The 22,062-nt window shown below is 43.4% G+C and overlaps 1 protein-coding gene across 3 annotated transcripts in view; it reads right to left on the bottom strand.

Annotated features, from left to right (window-relative positions):
* Positions 1-665: 665 nt before the first annotated feature.
* PRLR (prolactin receptor) overlaps positions 666-22,062 on the bottom strand; it is a 169,645-nt gene continuing 148,248 nt past the window's right edge. For 2 of the 3 annotated variants that reach the window (XM_045787232.2, XM_045787231.2), the window contains exons 4-10: positions 20,386-20,518; positions 18,859-19,028; positions 14,791-14,960; positions 12,554-12,695; positions 11,169-11,268; positions 10,595-10,664; positions 666-8,856 (exon numbers count right to left, since the gene is read on the bottom strand). In XM_045787232.2, the coding sequence (XP_045643188.2) occupies positions 7,834-8,856; positions 10,595-10,664; positions 11,169-11,268; positions 12,554-12,695; positions 14,791-14,960; positions 18,859-19,028; positions 20,386-20,518 (1,808 nt within the window). In that variant the 3' untranslated portion in view covers positions 666-7,833. The other variant, XM_045787233.2, reaches the window with a different exon arrangement.

The following is a 22,062-nucleotide window of genomic DNA, read 5'->3' as shown; positions in this document are numbered from 1 at the left end:
TTTTTAGTTTAGAAGTAAAAGTGTGCACAAGAATTAAAGGCAGGTGGTACCAACATAAGCACGGAGGGGTCAGTGGTGCTTTGACGGAAGCCATGCCGGAGCATGTAAGAAATTCCTCATTGTTCCTGTGAGACATGGCATGAAAGAATTAGGAGGCAGAGAAGTATGTGTAAAGCAGAGCCCCACACTATTTTATAATTCTTAACACAAACATCAACAGTAGGTGAGGGTTTCTAGATCCAGATCCATTAAAAAGAAGAGGTTATCATCTTACACTTAATCCAATGATTTTGTCAGAAATGATTGCTCGTAATGTGGATGAATCCTACCATTCAAAAGCATTCCATTTTTAAAACGGTTTGACCTTTCCCTTATTTCACAATGCTTAAGTGAGCTTCTCTGGCTTGATCTCTGTGTTGCTCATTCCATCTCACTGTCGTTTTAGCAGCTTCTCATGTGAAAGTGATGGGATGGAAGAAGGAAAGGCTGTTTTGCAATAGTATGGAAGGACGAAGATAAAGGAGGAAAATTGTTTCGGTCCAACTTATACCAACAATTTCCAGATTATAGATCCCTTAGCAGCAAAAATGCTTCAAGAAAATTGTTTCACACACACACATGTTATTTTGCTTATTTACCCATCAAATGAAAATAAAGGACGGGTAGGCAAGGGAAATCCACATTTATTGAGCCAGGCACGGAATTGGGTATTGTCAATAACATGAATAGAAATATAATGACCATATTATACTGGGATGTCTAAGATTTTGTTTGGCAAGCATTGGTTTTGGCGTGCAGTAAAAGGATGTTATGACAACAGCAAGTTAGCATAATCTCCCATACTACTGACAAGGATTTAACGGTCTCTGTTGTCCCCTCAAAATGGAAGGATAGCAATCCATGGAAAATGGAAAGAATGATGTGCAATAACCAAAGATTTACAGAACTAAAAATGCAAGATAAATCAGACAGCTATAGTCCTCTAAAATTCTTTAAGACTAAAAAGAAAAAAAAGGAGACATTACAATAAGTACATGTAGGAACGTGTTTTTAAATCGAAACAAGACTATTTCTGATATATGGCTGACTTTTCCCATTCCATAATATATTTGATGGCTAAAATCAAATAAGGAAAATATTTATTTTTAGGGAAATCAAATTGTGAGGAATATCATTATCATGGCTTTGGGTAACCACCTTGAGGTGACTCATCATTCGGGAAAAATCTGCACTCTATGGTTTTTTTGGTTTACTAAGATTTACTATTCTTTCCGGCCTTTATTTGTCAGCCAGTTTTTATAAAATGTAAAACTGGTTATTGAGAAACCCTTGCATAAACCTACAAAGTGGTGAATTAGAAGGTGTATTCTCATGTTAAAACAAACCAAACCAAACCGAACCAAAACCAATCCCCAGCAACTTACTGAAACAATCACTTCTAATTTCCCACTTCATGTTGAAGAATTTTGCTTGGTATTTTCTAGGGAAAGAGAAAAAGCAGAGGTAGTGAAAGCTCTGGAAATATGGAACCTTTTGCTATTACATAGTCTTTGCTTCAATATGGCTTTACAGAAAACACAGCTCACACAACAGGCTGGTTCTAGATTGCTTTGGTTTCCACATGAGACTCATGAAATTGTTTAAAATGAATGATTGAGCACAAAAGCAAGCATCATGATGCAAATAGCACTCAAAAAGTTCTCAGAAGTCACAGGAAGCAAAGCTGAGGGGTTGACTTTTAAACAGTGGCTCGATTGTACTCTAATCACGTAACACCCCAGATCAGCGGTACGATGGCATAAGATACTACTTCCAGACAAAGGATAAGAAAAAAATTTGTACATTCGCAGTCTCAAGAGAAATACATGATTACATTTTTTTTCAGTTCTCTTTTACAGACACAGACACAATCATACGGAAATACACAAGGATAGATTATAAATCATTATATAATTATTTTCATTTGCATTACATGATGAGTTTCACAATACAAGGATTATATATAATGCATCAAACAGTTGAACCACATACAGCAATATAATATCAAATAATAGAACAGTTATTTTAAAGTCAGGAATGTCACATGGCCAGTACGTCACATATGCCACTGAAGAACAGTCAAAGCACGAGATGTGAGATCTTCCATTTCTAAACAATAAGCAGCTTTGGAGGAAGGACAGTAGGACAAGAAGGGGAGGTAGTTACTTTTAAAAATTCAAAACATCTTATCAGAAATTTTATAAAACAAATTCTTTTTCAGAGGTATCTTTGCCATACAGATTTTTGACTTCAGATTAACATCCTAACAAGATTTTTTTCTTCAGGATTCGTGAAATTTGCATGGAAAAACTCAGACTGTATTTTGACATTTATCCAGGTAAAGCATAATTTAAACGTAATTATTAAAGGTTTCTTTTGATTATCACTACTTCACTAGCCAAAGGTTTTAGGGATCCCTGTTTTTTTAACTTAATCAGGAGCAGGTAAAAAGTTAATTAATAGAATACGATTGTCTGAGGGTCTCTGTGTTCATTGACCACAGTCACATAAACAGGATACGTTTTTCCGCTTTACACGTCTTAGTGCTTCTTGACTTGAGATCAGAGCATAAATCAAAGGAATGGATGTGGACAAGACAACGACGGGCACGTGGTGTTGTGAGGTACGTACATCTCTTAGCCATAAGCTCAGAACACTGAATAGATTACAGATTCACTTTGTCCGATAACATTTGGGTTTAGCAGGCTACTGTCAGCATTTCGTGGAATCCTGAGATGCCCAAACCTCTGGAAATGTCCTATTTCCTATCTATTTTTTTCCTTTCATTGAAAGAGATAGCATGATGATCTCAGACCCAAAATCACCTTACTGAAACACACAAGCCTAGGGAGAGAACGCTTTGATTTGTAGATTATATCTGGTAATCATGGAAAAAGTCCAGGCTGTAATTATACATAGAACTTCTGGTTACAGTGTTCTCAAGCAATCATTTTGTATTTTTAAATTTCTACTTAAGACCTTCAGAACTGCGTCATCGATGTAGCTTGGATTTATTAATGGCCTTTGAATTAATTAAGTAGTTAATGAATTGAGCTGCAATTTCTAACTATGCAAATCTCTACATGAGGTGACTAAGGACCCTCAATGTGCACCGTGACATCTGTGTGGCTGATTTAACATCTGACTTAGTCCTTTGTGGGGCCAAAGTCATCGTTTACAGATAACCTAGTTTCTTGTGCGTCCCACGGTTGCCAGGGTACATAATTAACTCTTAGGAAAAATACAGGCCCTAGAGCAGAAGAAAAAAAAGGCTAGAAGTATGGATAGCTAAGAAGGAAAGAAGAAGCCAGGATGTTAAGGAAAATCAAGCCAGCTTGGACCAACAGATGTCTATGGTTCTCTCAAGCTTTGTGACACCGTCCAGTTCTCAGGTTAAGGGCATGTCAGCCGTACTTTCCTGCATTGCACCTGGACCTTTGAAACCTTGGATTTTACTGTTGTGCTGGAGCCAAAAAGGCAGAACATGAAATTTGTTCACTGAAGTACACACGAGGCTTTCATCAATGGCAAGTCTAGGTTAGCAACACTGGCAATGGTATTCCAGAGTCATTTGCATTTTTCTGTATGCGTGCAAGCTTCCACTGAGCATGCATTGTCCTTTTCAGGCCAGGCATGCAATTCGAAGCCATTCAAAAGCATATCAATATTGTTTTAAATTGAGGAGTCTTGAATCACAGGGTGGCCGGCATATCCCCAATTCCTAGCCAGAGTCAATTTCTCATCAGACAAAATAAGTTACACTAGTCACATCAGCTCTATGGTAATTCAGTTAAGCAATAAATACAAAAATCCACTGAACAGTTGCTGGTTGGACCTCAGACCATTTTGTCATTTGCTTTCTGGTTTCTCTATTCATTTACATAAAACAAGTAAAATTTACTTTCCAATCAATACGCTTTTCTTGCAAAAACAAAACTTCTTTTTTATAAAAGTAAAGAAAGGCACTTTGTAAACTATGTACAAATCTGTTTCTTTCTTGTCTACACTAAGGAGATAGAGAAGATACTAAAGGCAGGGCCAAGTCTTTCTGCAAGTGACTGTAGCCGTGGAGCATGCCAGGATAAGAACCAGATTTCCTCCACAGCCAAACCGCATCCTGGAGCTCATGAACTCAGAGGAGTCTCCGATTCAGTTGGGCACTACAGGACAAGGGGTCAAACTCCTTGATCTCATACAGGTGGTAAGGGATTGGCCCACGCTGGACCAAACTAGCGAAAGCAAGTTTTTGGTACATACCCACCTACCAGAATTGGTCTTAGGCACTTAGGAGAATGGACGTTTTGTGAAATGTCAGGGACGCAGCTGAGAATAACTTGGGCTCACGCTGAGGTGCCTTAAACCCGTTCGTTGAAACTGACCAGACAACATTTTGCAGTTGGGGTTAGCAGCTTCCACAAATCACCCACTGGCTAGCCCGTCTCCGTGTGCTTTGTAACTTGAATATTTAGGTGTTTGTTTATAAAAACATGACTTTTTATAATTCAGAGCATATGGCTCTTTAAACCAACCGTGCAATAGTGGTTTATAATTCATCAGAAAGAAATAAAAACCAGAAGCCGCGGTCAGATAAAAGAAAAGTGATTTGGGGCTGTTGGACTCAGCAAAAAATAAGCATGGCTTGATTCAGTAAAAGATTATTTTTTCTAAAAATCAGAGCCTCATTCAGTATGTCTTGAAAAAAAAAATCTCATGCCTCTTTTCTCTACACAAGTATGTACTTGCATGTTATCTTAGACTCTGATCCCGTACCTAACTAATTTATAGCATGCATGTGTCATGTTAAGATTGACCAGAACTGATGATTTAAAAGTGAAATCAAAAGAGCACATCGCTGGAGAGTACTTGTGTGTCTGTGATGAACGGCAATTATTGTGAGCTTACTTACGATCAAAGCACTGGGTAAATTATCTTTGCTGGAAAATATTCAGTGAGTCATGGAATCAAGGAGCCAGAGTTTGAAAGGATATTAGAGACGATTGGCCTGACATTTCCTTCAGAGGAAACTGAGGCCCAGGAAAGGCAATTGTTCTGAGCCAGGACTAGAACCCGGGTCTCTTGATCCCCAGTAGGCATCCTTCCACTGCACTAGCTGTCTCCTTGATAGGAAATATTCCAGAAGATGAAAAAAAACCCCACTTAATTCAAATAAAGAGTGTTAATTGACCACAGCACTGTAACCTTGGCTTACTTAATGAGTGGCTAATTGGGATATTTTGGGGATTTACTTCAAGGTGAGTCATTAACCACAACATTTTTTTTCCACACATGCCAAGTCATATGTCAAAACAGGTTATTTTTGAATTTTCAAATTATCAAAGTGATTGATACACATTTTGGAGGAGAATGGACTATTTTGGGAAAAGTTCAGTCTGGACTGGCTTTGAAAGGCAAAGTCTTTGGCAGAGTCTCTCCCGGGGGAGTATATTCCCTGGCCCTCTTTGCGAGTCATTGTCTACCATTCTGTAAATTTAAACCCTAAATGGATTTTTTAAAAAGTCTGCCTTCTCCTTACATAGAGTGTCACTGAGTGCAAGTGAGGCTTGACCTGTATTTCCAAGAGAGGGTTGTTCCTATGCACTAAAGTACCTTTAGTGGAAACAGTGACCCGGGGCCGTGCTTCTCCAACTTCACTGTGCACGTGAATCATCTGAAGATCTTAGCAAGGGGCAGATCCGGATTCTGTAGGTCTGGGGCAGGGGAGCTGGGAGTCGGCATTTCCAGGCAGTGCCAGGCGATGCTGAGACAGCTGGTCCTCAGCTGGCCTACTTTGAGTAGCAAGGACCTAGGGCACTGGATGAACTTGGACAACTTTCCCAAATGTTCCTTTCACTCTTAATGGGAGAAGAGAACTCAGATCCATTCACTTTGGTAATTCTGGAAGCCCTAGTGATGTGCTCACTTGCAGACATCAGGGCCACCGTGGAGTCCAGTTCCTGTCAGCCTGGGCTTGCTGCGGTGGGATATTTAACCCCCAGAGGTGAGTGCAACTTCACTACATCCAGCTAGCGGGTAAACACAGAGGATGGATTTGCCATCAGATGAAATGAAAAACAGAGGGAGGCAGTTCGATGAGTCATGAATGCTCTCTTTAAAATGGAGAGCCAGGCTTTTGACTGCTCTCGGGAAGGCTGCCCTGGGAACCGACTTGGAGATTCTTACTCCCAGACCCTGGCCTTTGTAGCTGCTGCCACCACTCCCCAGATGCTGCTTCCTCCAAACTTGTATGTGAACGCGTCTGGTGTGTGCTGTCTCGGCCTCGGCCAAGACTTCGCAGATGGACCCACTTCAGAGAGACACTAGCTCCTGGCTTTGCTCACACTTTCGTGGCTGCCCAGGATTCTCAGAACACTCAAAGCAAACAAAACCTTCTCTCGGAAACAGTACGTGAGAGGTCATCACTCACCTTCTCATGGTGCCTTTATGAATATTCACCCGGAGAAGAGCAGAAGCCCCAGAGTAGCCCTAAATTACAGAAGTAATTTCTGGTCTGTGGAAAGCCCTAAACTTCTGGGCTGGCGACTGCTGAAAGTACCACAGAGATAAAAAGAATCAGATAAACTACACTACGCTGTGCTGGAAATTGGATATAATCATCCACTTCCTATTCCTCAATGGGCTTTGGGTTGCTATGGCATTTTACTGCACGCACAGGGGCTGCGACGGCGTACGCTACTACGAACCGCAAATACTCAGTTTAACCTCATAGCAGAAAACACCGTACCCACTATATACGTAAACAGCTGTACTGGGAAGATAGAAAATAGTCTTTTATTTTACCTAAGTGATAGAAAAATAGTCTTCAAAAATACATTGTGAAACTTATGGGTTTATATTAAAGTAGAATTTGTATGTACAGTAAGGCAGTATTTCCATTAACATCCTGCTGTGATTATCTTTTAAAATTAGTCTTTGGGGATTTGTTGTTGTTGTTTAAACCTAACAGAAGACTAGGGTGTATAATAAATGATCTCTGATGCTGAAATGAAACAGGAAAACATTTGAGAAGAATTTGCCACATGAAACTCATTTACCTGTTGTGTCAGAAAATTTCACTTTCCCAAACTATTTTCTCTAGAGGCTTCAGAATAAAATACAATTTGGGGGGAGAGAAAAAAAAAAAAAACCCATGCTCAACAAATTCAAACCATTTTAAGAAAAAACCGGAGGCATCATTTTCACTTGCATATTGGCAATGTCTCACTAAGGTGATAGGAACTGCTGTAAACAATGTGTCGGTGTTCTGGAATGCATTCTTTCTTCAAGTGAGTCGTATTTGGTTAATGCGAATAAAATGAAAGAGGAGTGCAAAGGTTAAGCAAAGGTCAAGCAAAGGTTTGTTGGTTTTTGACAGCGGTTTTCATGGCATTTTTCTCCCATGTATCACCTTCCTGTGGTAAACAACGGTGAGTATTTCATCTCCTCCTGTCACATACCAAACCATGAAAGCCCCTTCCAGAGCCTATACCCCTAGGTGCTGTCCCTCAAGAATACTAAACGATGTGCTTTTATATCACTGAACACATAATTTTATAACTAATAGCAAAAAAAAAAGTCAACCTACAAATCACAGGAAACAAAACGATTTGTTCTGGAATCAGCTGTTGGAGAAAGAGGCAGCTGATTGAAAATGGAGCATGAGGCGCGAACTATGGGCTGTATAGTGTCGTTCTAACCACATTCTCGAGCATTCTCTAGTAGAGTGCCTTTCCTGTACTCTGTAGTGTTACCTGAAAAAAAATCACATTTTAACCGATCATTCCGTTAATCAAGCTATCACTGAAAGGAGTGCGTAAAACACGTGGGATCCAGGTAATCCAACCCCCCCAGCTGGAGTCCGCAGCCTCCTGGGGCCGAGGCGAAGGAGGCCAGGTCTTCTCCGGCTGGATTCTGCGGCAGGGACGGCGGGGCCTCCTTGTCTGGTTCTTCAAACGCAGCCAGGCTCTGAGCTTGCGGAGCCTGCACCAACACCAGGATGTTGTCCTCCATCACCCTGGACACCTTGGCGTACTCCTTACTGGTTTCAGGAGCACAGGCCTTCTCTGCCTGGTTGCTGTTCTCTTTCTGTTTTGGGAGCAGGGATAGCGCTCCATCTTTGTTCACCTTGTGAATCTCCACGTAATCCAAGGGTTTCACAGAGATGAAAGGGCTCTTCTCCTGGGGCAACAGCCATGCTGTGCCTTGGTCAGTCTTGGAACGGAAGCTTTCCACTTCCCTCCGCTCAGCTGCCTTCTCCTCCCCTCCAGGCTCGGTGGTTTTTGGAGATCTTAAAGCATGTGCGTCTGTTTTGTCCAACGGAGTGCTCGAGGCCCCCCCCGGGCCCACGGCCAGCTGACACACCTCAGCGACGCTGTGGTAAGAAGATCTGGGGCTGTGCTGGCTGGGGGGCTGCGGTAAAGGCCACGTTGAAGATCTGGATCCGTCGGCAGGGAAATAGGGGATTTTGCCTTCCAGGCGTGTGCTCTGGGGGTCCCGAGTGCGGGTGACCTTTGCCGGGGGATTCTCTGGCTTCTCGATGCCCTCAGGAGTGTGAAATGTGGAGGGATTCACCCGGGCTTCCTCACACTTTTTAGACAAAAGGGAAGGGCTGTCGCAGCTGCCCCGGCCAGAGTCGCTGTCTGGATCCAGGGGCGTGGGCTTCGTATCTCGACCCGGGTGTTCTTTCGAATGGGCTGGCATCAGCTGTTGGTCCTCGCTGTCATCCACTTCTAAAAACTCCACCAGCAAGTCCTCACAGTCCGAAGTGGGAGGGAAGTCTTGGCACCCCAGGGCGCTCAGCAGTTCTTCAGACTTGCCCTTCTAGTAAAACACAGACATAAGGAGAGGCGGCCATTAGCTTCCTAGCGCTCCACACGGGCATCACGGCCGAGCCCGGGGTCCTGCCTATGGGCAGGTGGGCTGTGCTACCGGCCCCGCAGAGTCTCCTGAACGTCAGACATTTCTGTACCAGGCTATCTACAATCACCGCGTGGACTACGACTCATCTCATGTTTTTCTTTCAGTCAGTTCATGATTTTAACTTAGTGTCTTTCTAAGCAATAATGATTACGAGTTTCCTGGGCAAGTAGTATACGCACATGTAATAAACATATAGCTATCGATAAGAAGTTTGTGAAACAGCAAAAACCACAGTGCTCACACCTGCGTTTGGTGCTTTGGGACCCTCTGGCCCTGAGACCTGGTTGCTGGCCTCCTAACCAACTCCACCATGTTCTGGAGTCAGTAGATTCTCGTCTCGTCCTTCTCTCTCAACTCCTCCTCTTCCTACCTCTTCCCTTCCCCTCCCTTCTCCTCCTACTCTACTCTTTTCTTTCCTTCTGCTCCATTTCCTGTCCCTCCTCTCCCCGCCTCCTCTCCTCATCTCTCCCTTCTTCCTCCTGTCTCCTCTTGTTCTCCACTCTTCGTCCCGATCCCCTGACTTAGGTCAGGCACTGGTGTCCAGATCTTGACTCTGTTACTTATTAACGGTGCTGACTTTGGACAAGCTGTTCTATGGTCCTCACTTTCTCCATCTGTAAAATGGGAATAATAGTACCCATCTGGGAGGGTTCTTTTGAAGATGAGAGATAATTGTGACTAAGAATATGAAAACTTTTTTGTGTGTGTGACAAAACAGTAGTTATTTTATTATTACGTCCTTGTGGCTACAAGGTCAAATTTCGAGCTAGACAGTAGTTAATTTACTTAGTTGAGATTTTCATGCTGGTTCTATGAAGGTCAGTACTAGAGACTGGATAGCGGGGTTAGAGCACTGGACCAGGAGTCCAAATTCTGGGGCTCTACTCCCTGCTTCCATATTTGCAATCAAACTAAGTGTAGTCAAGCCAAATTCTCTGGGACTCACTCTCCGCGTTCTTGCTGTGTTGTCAGCCTCACAGTGGCCGCGTCAAGTGATGTAACATGTGGGTCACTGCTTTTAGCTACATCGCTGTTAAGCTGAAGTCAGATTGAAACCGTATATTTCAATCTGGACAGAAATTTAAAGTATTCTAACCTCTCTTTTTATTCAAACACTTGAATTTAAATCCCTCTTGAAGGAGCCTGAGTGGGCCTGGCAAACACTAGCCGCCCTGGGCTGATCCAGTCCCTACCGAGTGCTCGGAGAGAGCAACGATTACAATAGGACATTGCAATTACTCAAAGAACATTCAAGTGAAAACTTTAACCGAAGTATGACAAAGGAGGTGGAACTGGTCCCTGTTTTGTATTAATTAAAGTATTCACCCTCTTTCTACATTGGATATTTGCACAAAATGTTATTTCTGTGCTTATGAACAGACCTGGTGACTCTAGCCAAGTATTACTATGTGTTTTCATGTTTTCCTGGCTTTCTCTCCTTGCCCTCTGACATCTAGTTACCCCCTCCCCCCCCCCCCCCCCCGCCCCAGTCTTTCTCTAAATACGCATGCTGAAGAGCAGGTGAGCTGGGCAGGGACTGAGCCGACCAGGCTGAATTGAGGGGAATTGTGCGCGCACGCGTAAAGGTCATTATTACAAAGCAGCGAGTCACACTACAGTCCCCACCCCTGCCACCTACCTCCAGCAGATGAGTATCAAATCCCTTTATTTTTGGCCCAGGAACTGGTGGAAGGATGCAGGTCACCATGCTAGAAAAAAATTTGTAAAAAAGAATTAGATGACTCACCTTCTCACTTTGTAATTTTTGAAAGGTTAGTGTTCTCTCTAAATACCTGCCACAAGGACTAAGGTGGACAGGAGTTAGGTTTCCGGGGCTCCATGAGACTAACGATCAATAGCAAAGACAATAATTTTAGGGGCCTACATCTTAACTAGCTCTGGCTCCTCGAGGAGGCCAATGCTGAAATGAGGGGATTCTTTGGACTACTTGCTTCTCCTATTGGAGCGGCTCTTAATGGGAGTCTTACTAATGCACCGCCGGGAGCCTCAGTTTGATGGAAAGAGCACCAGCTTCAGAGCAGCCCATCCCGCTGCTTTTGCTAGCACCGATAAAAGATGTCGTATGGGCGAACACACTGCAGGTAATGGCTCACATGAAGTGCCTGACCTATCTGTAGACTTGCAACATCTTTGCATTATCCTTTTTGCGGCAGTCCCTGACAGCCGTGAATGGGAGGAGGGCAGTGAGGTACCTATGGCCTTTCAAAGCCACTGCTGCGACCATAATCAGACAGATGACGGCAGAAAGAACGGCCACAAAGATCCACACGATGGTATCTTTCATGGTGACATCTAAAAAGCAAACAGTCAGAAAGCTTTGATCACATCAAAGCATCGTTAAAAACAAAAACAAGACAAAACAAAACAAAAAGAATAAGCAAAAGTTATGAACAAAAGAGTTTCCCCCCCTTCCCTACACCACTTTTGATTTGAACAGCAATCCAAAGAGAGTAGTATCAGTGACAGGTTTAATGTTTATTATTAAATTTTAATAGGTTGCATATATTTTACAGTACTCTGCAAATTTCAAAATCCTTTTATGTATTATTTTATTTGATCCTTTAAAAGGAAATTCAAGGTCACACAGTCCATTGCGGTAATAATAACAAAGGCCATTATATATTAAGCTCTTGTGAAAGCCATCAATGGTGCTAAGGTCTTTACATACACTTCCTGGTGTATAAAGATGAGGACATGGAGGCTCAAAGAGTGATTTCCCCATGAACACGTAAACTATAAAGCTGTGGTTGGGATGTGAACCTGGGCCTTCTGCCTCCAGACCTTGTGCTTTTATTTATTTAATAAGAGCCAGGGCTGAACTCGATAAACATGTGAATCTCATGATCCACAGTTCAAGGTTGTTTCAATGCCAAGCCAAAGCAAGCTTTGGTACTTTGGCCGGGCAAGTGGTCAGAAGAGCTAGGCTTTGCCATGTGGTTCTGGGTAAGACCTCTAACTTCACTGAGCTTCAGGTTCCTCACTTTTGACTCTTAATGCTAATCCTATTCTCCCTGAAGACCTGAGAGGGTTGGAAGGGCCAAACAAGGTAAAGACTTTATAAACCATAACGTACTCTAGAAATGCAAGATGAATCATTCTCTTGTGGAGCACAAGCCGCCATGTTTAATGGCACTTAGTATCGAGTGCTTCTTATATACTGTACCTTCACGTAGGGGTCAACATGTAACTGACATCAGGGACAGAGAATGGGTTCATGCTTTTGAGATGGCATCCACCTTACAAATTTGGGGACTGATGATGACCTTGAGCAAATTAGAGGCATAGGGCAGATGGGGAGGGAAGAATGACTGACCATCAAGCCTTCTGAGACATGCCAAGCCCCTGTTTGCAATCTTATCCTAGAAACTGGTCCTCACGGACAGTGACCTAGGGAGCAGTGCTACATTTCCAGATGTCTTTGTGTTGGCTGGAGAGATGATAAACACATCTTTATTTATTCTTCTGGCCAAGGTTTAAGATAGTTTCTCTGTTAGTAGTTACTACATACAAACTTACTAAATTCATTTCGTTTTAGAAATATTTTGGAGTATATGCAAAAGGGAGCCAAGACACTCACCATTAGGTATCTGGATAGAGCTCTCTGGGCTCCACTCACTCCAGAATCCATGGTCTGGCTTGCAGCGAACCTGGACAAGGTATTTCTGTCCTGGATATAAGCTGAGAATCTTAAACTGAGTCTGCTGCCCAGCAAAATGAGTCTAGGGACAAACAAGGGAGATAGAAGTCACTCTGACTTGTGTTCTGTTTCTTCATAGACCTTTCCCCTAGATAATAAACTATTGGAGAACCGAGGCTAGCAGATTCAATTTTGTAGATAAATCTCTGTTCTCACCATTCCACCCTCTTAGCTCATCTTTTCCTCCTCGTATTGCTCACACAAGAATTAATGGGCTTTCTATCTCTCCAGGGAGAACTCTATTGGCATAGAGTCAAATACTCTGCTCCTTATCCTCTACCTTCTTCTAAATTGTACTTTATGGAAAACTACCAGTGAATACAATTGAAAAATGGTTATTTTGTCAACCCTAATGACTTTATTGAAGGATTACCAATTAGTGTAAAGCCCCTAGGTGAAAGAGAACCGGGCCTTCAAGTTTGTTGAAACAAAAGCGTACAAAAGAAACATAACTTTACAATCGAGGGATCAGGTTGTCACCTCTCTGATCCCAGAGTTGGCCTTAGCATCATTTCTGGTGCGTTAATCAGATGGTTTCCATCTCCTGGCGTGAAGCACCGAAGCACTCTTGCTAAAAATTGTTCAACCTGAGTCTGATCAAGTTTTTAGATCTAATTGTCTGGTTATAGGAAATAGAGGGGCAGAGAAATTAGCCAAATGACCTCACAGAGAACTCATCAGACAAATGCAGAAGGTGGCACATTCTATGGGACAAGTGACCCAGTCTCCTGAGCACGTTGAGACGGAAGTGATAGAACAACCAGCCACGATGTGTGGTCTTGGAGTGGATTCTGATTTGGACAAACTAGCTGTCAAAGGTATTTTTCGAAGCAATTGGGGGAATTAAAATATGGACTGGCTTTTAAATGTCATTAAGGAATTTTAATTAATTTTCTATGTGTGATCCTATTATTTTGGCTATGTTTGGAAATGTTCCCTTTTTAAAAAATTGCATTTTTATCATCGCTAATGGGTTTGAGAGTATCTTTTTTTAAATTGAAGCATAATTAACATACAAGTGTTACATTAGTTTCAGGTGTACAATACAGTGATTCAACAATTCTATACATAACTCAGTGCTCATCACAATAAATGTACTCTTCATCCCCTTCACCTATTTCGTCCATCCTCCAGCCCACCTGGCCTCTGGAAAACACCAGTTTGTTCTCTGTATTTAAGAGTCTGTTTTGTTTGTTTGTTTGTTTGTTTGTCTCTTTGTTCTTTGTTCATTTGTTTTGTTCCTTAAATTCCACATATGAATGAAACCAAATGTTCCCTTTTTTTCTTTTTAAATTTTAAGTAGGCTCCATGCCCAGTGTGGGGCTAGAACTCACAACCCTGAGATTAAGAGTCACACACTCCACCGCCTGAGCCAGCCAGGCATCCCTCAAATGTTCCCTTTTTAAAAGAGACATACACAGGGGAAGGGAGGGAAAACTGAATGGGAAGAAATCAGAGAGGGAGACAAACCAGTGAGAGACTCTGGACTCCTGGAAACAAACTGAGGGTTACAGAAGGGGGGTGGGGTGGGGGATGGGGTAACTGGGTGATGGGTATTAAGGAGGGCACGTGTGGTGATGAGCACTAGGTGTCACATGCAACTAATGAACTGTTGAACACGACATCAAAAACTAATGATGTCGGCTAATTAAACATAATAATAAAAAATAAAATAAAAGAGACATATACTAACATATTTAAGAGTAGACTATTATAATGCCTATAATTTATTGTATTATTTCTTCTTTACACTGAAGTATTTGCAAGTGAATAAAAATACCATTGACCATGGACTGGTTACACTGAGACTTCTTCCTCCTACTTGGTGCCATGTAAGTACATTCACAAGTGTCTCAATCTAAGATAGCCTGAGAGAGGTGGGTTGGAGACCTGGAGGAAGACACTGTTCAGTGCAAGGAGCTAGCTCTGGGGGAGTATGAAGATGACCCCCATCAATCCCAGTGAAGGGGAGAAGGCCTTTCCCTGTCGGGGTGTTTCACGTCAGCATCAAGAGGGCAACAGGGTTACCCAAAAATGAGGAGTGACTTATTCTCAGCTGCAAAGGCTTCATCTTTGCCAAGGACCTGGTTCTTTCCAAAAGCTTCTAGTTGACTCACCTCCCACTCAGTTGCTTTCTCGGGTTTTAACCGAATTTCATACTGGAGTGTGAGCCAACCAGATCTAACATCAACCAGGGTGGGTGGGTACCATTTCATCCACAGATACGGTTTTTTGTCTTCTGGTTGTTTTAATTCCAAAGTTAGGTTCACAGGAGGGTCTGGTTCAACTGTAGACAGGAAAGAAACTCCATATTTAGTAAAAGTGGTATCTGAACACAGAACTGTCTGACTTAGAGGCAGCTCTCTCTGCTGTTTCCCTCCACCGTGCCTATGAGACTCTTGGCATTTGATATCAGGTGCTGGTCAGCAGAACTGGGGTTAGGTTGAAGCAAGCAAGATGCAAAATTTAAGAAGGCACAAATGGCCAATGAGCACAGAAAGAGGCTCAAGAGTCATTGAGAAATGCAAGTCAAAACCACAATGAGATACTGTTTCATACCTGCTAGGATGGCTAGAATTCAAAAAGTGAAAAATATTAAGTGTGGGTGAGAACACTGGAGAAATTGGAACCCTTGTACATTGCTGATGGGAATGTAAAGTGGTACAGCCACTGTAGAAAAAGGTTTGGATGTCACTTAGAAAGTTAAATGTGGTATTACCATGTTACCCATCAATTTCACTCCTATGTACATACCCAAGAGAATTGAAAGCAGGTGTTCAAACAAACACTTGTACCTGAGTGTTCATAGTACACTATTCACAGTAGCCAATAGGCGGAAACAACCCAAATGTCCGTCAGCTGATGAATGGGTAAATAATATCCATATCATGGAACACGATTCGGCCATAAGAGGGAAGGAAGTACTGATACATGCTAGAACACAGATGAATCTCGAGACCATTATGCTAACTGAAAGAAGCCAGACACAAAAGGCCACATACGCTATGATTCCATATATTTGGAATATGCAGAAAAGGCAAGTCTATAGAGACAGAAAGCAGACTAGTGGTTGTTCCCGGGCTGGGATAAAGCAGGGAATCCAGAGTAACTGGTTAATGGGTATGAAGTTTCCATTTGGAGTGGTGAGAGCATTCTGGAACTAGAGAGTGATGGTTGCATAACTGTGTGAATGAACTACCACCGGATTGCACATTTTAAAATGGGTAAAATGATGAATTTTATGTTATTGATTATGCCACACACACAAAAATAAGGAGGCACTTACTCTCGGGTTCCTTTAAGCACAGGTCTGTGCGTACTCCCTGAGGAATGCCTCGGGTACCAGCTTGTCTTACCCTAATCTCAGGCCTGCTGGTCAGTAGTATTTTCTGGGTTCATTTATTACCTCCTCCAATCAGTCTCCATGCCAGGAGGGTGTGAATGTAATGGTAGTATTTTTGGCATCATAACCTACAGTTGCCTAAAAAAGTGAACTTTAGAAAACTTGCCACTAATCCTAATCCTAATGTTACTAAGTAATTACCTAAGAAAGAAAATTTTATCTGTGCTTACTAAACAAACAACATCTGTATACTGAGAAATGCCTCTGATCAAAAACTATTGGGGACAAAACTGCCAGCAAAATGTTTAGGATGAATCCTTAAAGTGTCCCAACTGCAGATGCTTCTTTGCTGGTGGGTTGGGGAGGGTGGGTGGGCTGCTGTCCTGAGTGATGAGGGAACAGAAGCAAGCTGAAGACAAAGCAGAAACTGACACCCCGCAACCCTCCTCCCCCCACCATGGGATGTACGTGACTTTCCTCAGGCACTCCTGGCTGCCCTAAAGGACAAAGAAATAGTTAACCTATAGACACCACAATCCTGCAAGACTTAAGTCTCCCTCAGTTTACAAAGGTCTTTAGCAGTTTACAAGAACAAAGCATTTCTATCAATAACCTAGCTTCCGGAAGGGAATGTAGATACAATTAAATGTCCTTATAATCTGCAGCCTCCAGGAAGTTCCCAACTATCTTCATGTTAATGCCTTGCCAGAGGGAAAACAATGGCAAGGCCTCTGGTATCTTGTGAGTCTTCTTTAACATATGAAAGTATTTCTCAACCTTCCTTTTTCCTTACCTTCCCCCAACCCCATGGTATATAATCAGCCACCTCTCACAACCCCGGTGCAGCAGCTCTTTCTGCCCACGGGTCCTGTCCCCGTGCTTTCATAAACCACCAATTTTGCACCAAAGACACCTCAAGAATTCTTTCTTGGTCGTCGGCTCCGGATTCCACCCCACTGAACCTCAAGGGAATTCCGTAACCTCATCACTGAGCATGGTAGGATGCTTCACACCATTTCTGGCCTCTACCCATTAAATGCCAGTAATATCCTGAGCGCTTCTCCCCAGGTTGCGATAATCAGAGATGTTTCCCGTCATTGCTAAATATCCTGGCGGAGGCAACATAGCCCCGGGTGGAGAATCACTGCTTTCAAGCATCTTCAACATTGCTAAATGTAATTTCCATGGCAGTAGCAACAAGAACAACAACAAAATCTATTTCTGAGAGATTATCTGCCAAAATTGTCATTCTGAACTTTGGGTTATCACTGGATGAGACTCAGGCTGATAGAAAACGCACTGTGGTTAATACGGATTAAAAAAAAATTTTTTTTTTTTTAAAGAGAATCCCAAGCAGGCTCCAACCCAGCTCAGAGCCCGACATGGGGCTCCATCTCAAGACCCTGAGATCATGACCTGAGCTGAAGTCAAGAGTCGGACATTCAACTGACTGAGCCACCCAGGCACCCAACTCCGAGTTTTAAATGAACTTCTATGATCTGTCACCAGCACTGTATACTGTAGGGTGATATGAGAGTTCCATAAACCCTTCTTTCGTTATTTTGGAAAATATGGCCCAACACTTTCTCACCAGAGAATTTGTTTTCCGGAGCGCATGTGAAATTGATGCCCTCATCAATTTCACTTTTCAAATGCACTACTCTTTAGTGATTCCGTTTTTTATGACTACATTCATTGTAGCAATGGCTCATTTCAGAACTTCTTTTGCTTTTGCTGTTTTGCCCTCATATGTTAAATTTGTAAGAGAGAGCCCATGACAAAGGAATTATTTGGCATTTAGCATCTGAAAAACTTTGTATCTCAAGTAATTTATATGAGTCGAATTTATTTTTCCTCCTACTTGCCACTGGGGTTGTCTTTCTGAGTTTCTTAAACTAAGATCAAATTCAGTTTCCACCCCCCAGGCTCATTCCAGTGATTTCTGCAAGAGAAAATATTCAAGTGTGTACTGGTTGGAGTTGGAAGCTTTTCTAGTTTTTAAGGTTAAATCTCTGATAACATGCCATTGGGATGATATGCAAGTGAACACTTGAGAATCTTAATCTGATTTTCCTTACTGAGTGGTGTTAGGTAAATCCGGAAGACTTGGGTAACCATGAACCTAATTAGCTATTCCTTAGATTATGACCCAAGATGAGGGCTGAACCCTGGCTTGGCCAAGTCATCTCTTTTCCTAAGATTCCCTTTGTCACCCCTGCTACACCATCCAGGCCACTACAGTGATGCCTAATTACCCTGCAGCTCACTGGTGATCACGCAAAGCCAGAAGCAGCATTCGGGTTGGCTTTGTTTTACTTTGCTAACGACGTCTCCAAACATTGTGCTTGTACGATGTACTAGCTTCAGTTGCTAAGAAGCATATGTATATTGAGAATAGAATTTGGGGCAAATCAGTTGGCACAATCCCTGTGGGTGCAGAAGCAGATGGACACCTTCTAGGAGCTGCTACTCCACGGAGCGGCTCTGTGCTCCATTGGGAGAGAGAAGGCAAGGGCGAAGGGAACACTGGTTGCAGGAGGAGGGCTGGAGGGAAGGAGTGATAAGGGACGACGCATAAGTAGAACATTCCTTCTGGATGCAAGAGGATGAGAAGAAGGGTCAAGGGAAAGCACAGAAACATAAGGATCCCAAGTGCCAGTCCTACTGCCACGAATGACTTGATAAAAGTTGGTTTGAAAAACTCAGTTGAGAAGGATATTGTAAATTTTCTTATTTTTCTTTTTGGGGATTCATCCAAAAGCCAAGAAGACTCAAACTGAGTTTGACTATGGGTAAATCCACAATGGAGTAACAAATTCCTTACCCGTGGCTCTTCCCTTACCTATGTAAGTCACGTCCACATAACGTGGATCCGAGGAACTGCTTCCCATCTGGTTTGTGGCATTTATTGTGATGATGTACATTGTCCATATGGAGGTGTGCTTCTTGTTGAAGTAACAGGAATTGGGGCCACTGCTTATGTAGTCTGGACATTCATGTGTGGTTGTCTCTCTGCAATGAGTAATATATTAGCAGTGAATAAGAAAGTAGTAAAAAGGGTTTAGTCTCTTTCTGAGTAGATCAATAACACTGGCTTTTGGGGATCAGCTCCCCAAACTTCTGTGTCCTGCCCCTGTCAGCTGGGGATGGGGCAGGGAAGAGGGTGCTGGAGACAGCGGAAGGGTTATGTTAGGTCCTCAATGACTCTGTTGCTTATCAACACCTCCCTTCAAGAGATTTTTCTGGGGTTTCTGATATATGCCCCCTGCCAACACACACTTGAGCTCTCAATGGTCAAGGCACCGCCTTACCCAGGGAACTGCCACTGGTCATCTCAGGAAATGTGACTCTCCCCGGTACACATGCCCGGGGGGCCATGCACAACGCAGCATTTATTGAGCATACGTGTTGAATTTATATAAAAAAAGATGAAAGAAGGTAACCCTCACTGTCAGTATATTTCGGATTGCCCTAAGTCAGCAACAGAATAACACGACTGAGAAAGGGGCTCTTTCAGAGCAGGGGGCTCATTCGGCTGCTCTCACGTAGACGTGAGGGCTTCAACGCAAGACCCAGCACAAGGTGGGAAGGCTCATTTCTTTCTGGTTGCCAGTTTGAGTGCTGGAACTCTATTTACATGATACTCCTCTGGGTCCCAGAAGGGGCAACTGCGTCGTACGGGACGAAGTGCCGTCCTTGGGAGGGGGGCCAGCTGTTGCAAACCAGTCACTGTTTCTATCACTAGGGAAGGCTACAGCCCTCCTGGGCTTCCCAGGACAGTTTCATTGTGAGTCAAACAGAATCCCCACCCAGAGATGACCTTGTTTAGCCCTCGCTGCCACCTTAGCGGCCAATATGCCCTCTGGAAGATCAGAGATCCTGGATCAGCAAATGCTGAGGAAAAATCCTTACCTTCCTTTGCTAACAGGGCTCTTTACTTTCTTGGTCATGAAACAAGTTTGAAAACCTGCTGCACCATGGTTGTGAAGGATTGCATGATAATCCTCTGAGATTGCAAAAGTAATAATTATTAAAAAAATTATAAATGGCACAAGGTTCATAGCTAAGCATCTAAAAGTAACTGGCATTTAGGAAAGATTCATATGTGACCTTGGGCTACAACCTGAGCTTGGGACAGACGCTGGGAGTAATGCTGTGTTTTATTGCTGGGCTGGCGGATGACCTTATGCACATGGAGAGAGCTCCTCAAGGACATTAACAGCAGATTGTAGACATGGGCAGTGACGTTCTTTTCCTCAGTGGTAGGAGCCTGTCTCGTGCCAATCCAGGGAAGTGTGGTCATTCTAACGTTGGTGCCAGAGCCTGAGAGCAGTCATGTGGGGGCTGGTAGGAGAGAAGAGCTTTTTACCCTTCCTTGCGGTACATCAGCGTGTAATTAGTAGGAAGTCCCCCATCTTCCCCAGGCTTCCACCAGCAGGTGAATGTTTCCTTTTCAGGAGAACGACATTTAAAGATCTCAGGTTTTCCAGGAGGTGATTGTCCTAGAAGAAGTCAGAAGTCACTTAAAAATTAGGTGCATTCAACCGACCCTCCTGCTGGTGACAGAAGCAAACTGATGGGACCAGGGCAGTGATGAGGTTTGGGGTGAAGGAGCCTTGGGGTGGGGTGCTCAGAAATGCCAGCAACATTCCTCTGTGGGCTGCCCCGATGTTGGCAGGACTGAGAGAGAGAAAGAGAGAGCTGTGTGTGTGTGTGTGTGTGATCCTTCCGTAGTAGAAGGGTGACTGAAAAGAATTCCGCCCTAGGCACAAGCATCCTGGGACACTCTGCTGACACAGTGCTCCCTGGCATTTCTCCATCTGCTTAAGAATCTCCATCTTTCTGCCATTCCCACACGATTAACTCAATCCGGGGCATCTGTTCTTTCCCTGCATTACTGACGCTCCTCCTTTGGCTGCCCCCCTCTCCCTCCCCTATCTTCTCCTTTCCTTCCTGTTTCCCTTCACTTTTCCTTGATTCCATTTGGCTTTGACCTCTGACCCAGTCTCACCCAGTATCTCCTCATTCTCCTGCCCCCATTTCTCATTCTTGTGGTTTAGTCCCTTTTGTCTTCTATTTCCCCCTTTCCCCTTGGGTCTTTTTGTGGTGAGGCTGCAAAGGGCTTCCTCGTAGTTCTATGGCTCTTTTTGGAGTAGGAGGCATGGTAAGAGGTGGGGGAGTGGCTAGCTGCTGTCCTGGTTACCAGATACCATTATTATCCAAGAGCCCTATCTAATCCCAGTTGGAAGCTAGAAGGTCTCAATAAGGTGATGTGGAAAATACAATGTCAAGAGGGGTTTTTCAGTTGCTAAATCCCCAAAGCTCTTGGTCAGCTGGCTCCCTCTCCTCTTCCTTGTCTGTCAGGTCCAAAGAGGAAAGGGGTGGTCCTGGGCATTTGCCTTGTGCTGCTAGCAGGAGCCCCGTCGGGCCCCTGGTGAACTTCCTTTTGGCCAACCTGGATGCCTGACTGTTTAGTTCAGAAAATCAGCAGCAGAGAGGAGAGCTTTTGAAAGGTGTCAGTCTCAGCAATTCAGGGGGGTTTTCTCTTATACTTGTCTTCTCCCCTTGCCCCCCACTCCTAGGCCACAATGGCTCTCTGAGCACCAGATCAGAAAGAGCAAGTTTGGAGGAGAACATTCATGGGAAGAGGGGACACCAGGCAAAACTGGCTAGAAAGAATTTCATGGAATGATATGACGCAGTGCACAGGCTGGGCCTGGGACACCAGGCTGATCGTGTCAGAGGGAGCTAAGCTACCCTCTAGCTCCCAGCCACCCTAAAATCCATCAAAGAATTATAGGAAACCTTAAAACTCCGTGCCAGCCAGCCTGGGGTTAGCTCTGCCAAAATTTGTAACCTTGTTTAGGCTCCAGGGAAAATTTCTTTAGGATAATCTCACAGGTTGAAGTGATTTGTTTGTTGTGTTTTGTTGTGGCTGGGGGCGAGCATGCGGGGCAGAAAGAGAAGCTTAAAAAATACACACAAAACAAACCCAAACATTATGGCTCAATAATGAGCATTCTCAGAAGCCAGTTAAGGCAACTGT

Source organism: Ursus americanus, chromosome 15, assembly GCF_024610735.1.
Source record: "Ursus americanus isolate L20-20 chromosome 15, mUrsAme1.1.p, whole genome shotgun sequence".
NCBI lineage: Eukaryota > Metazoa > Chordata > Mammalia > Carnivora > Ursidae > Ursus > Ursus americanus.
Note: the sequence above shows the minus strand (reverse complement) of the source record. Positions and strands in the feature narration are given on the sequence as shown.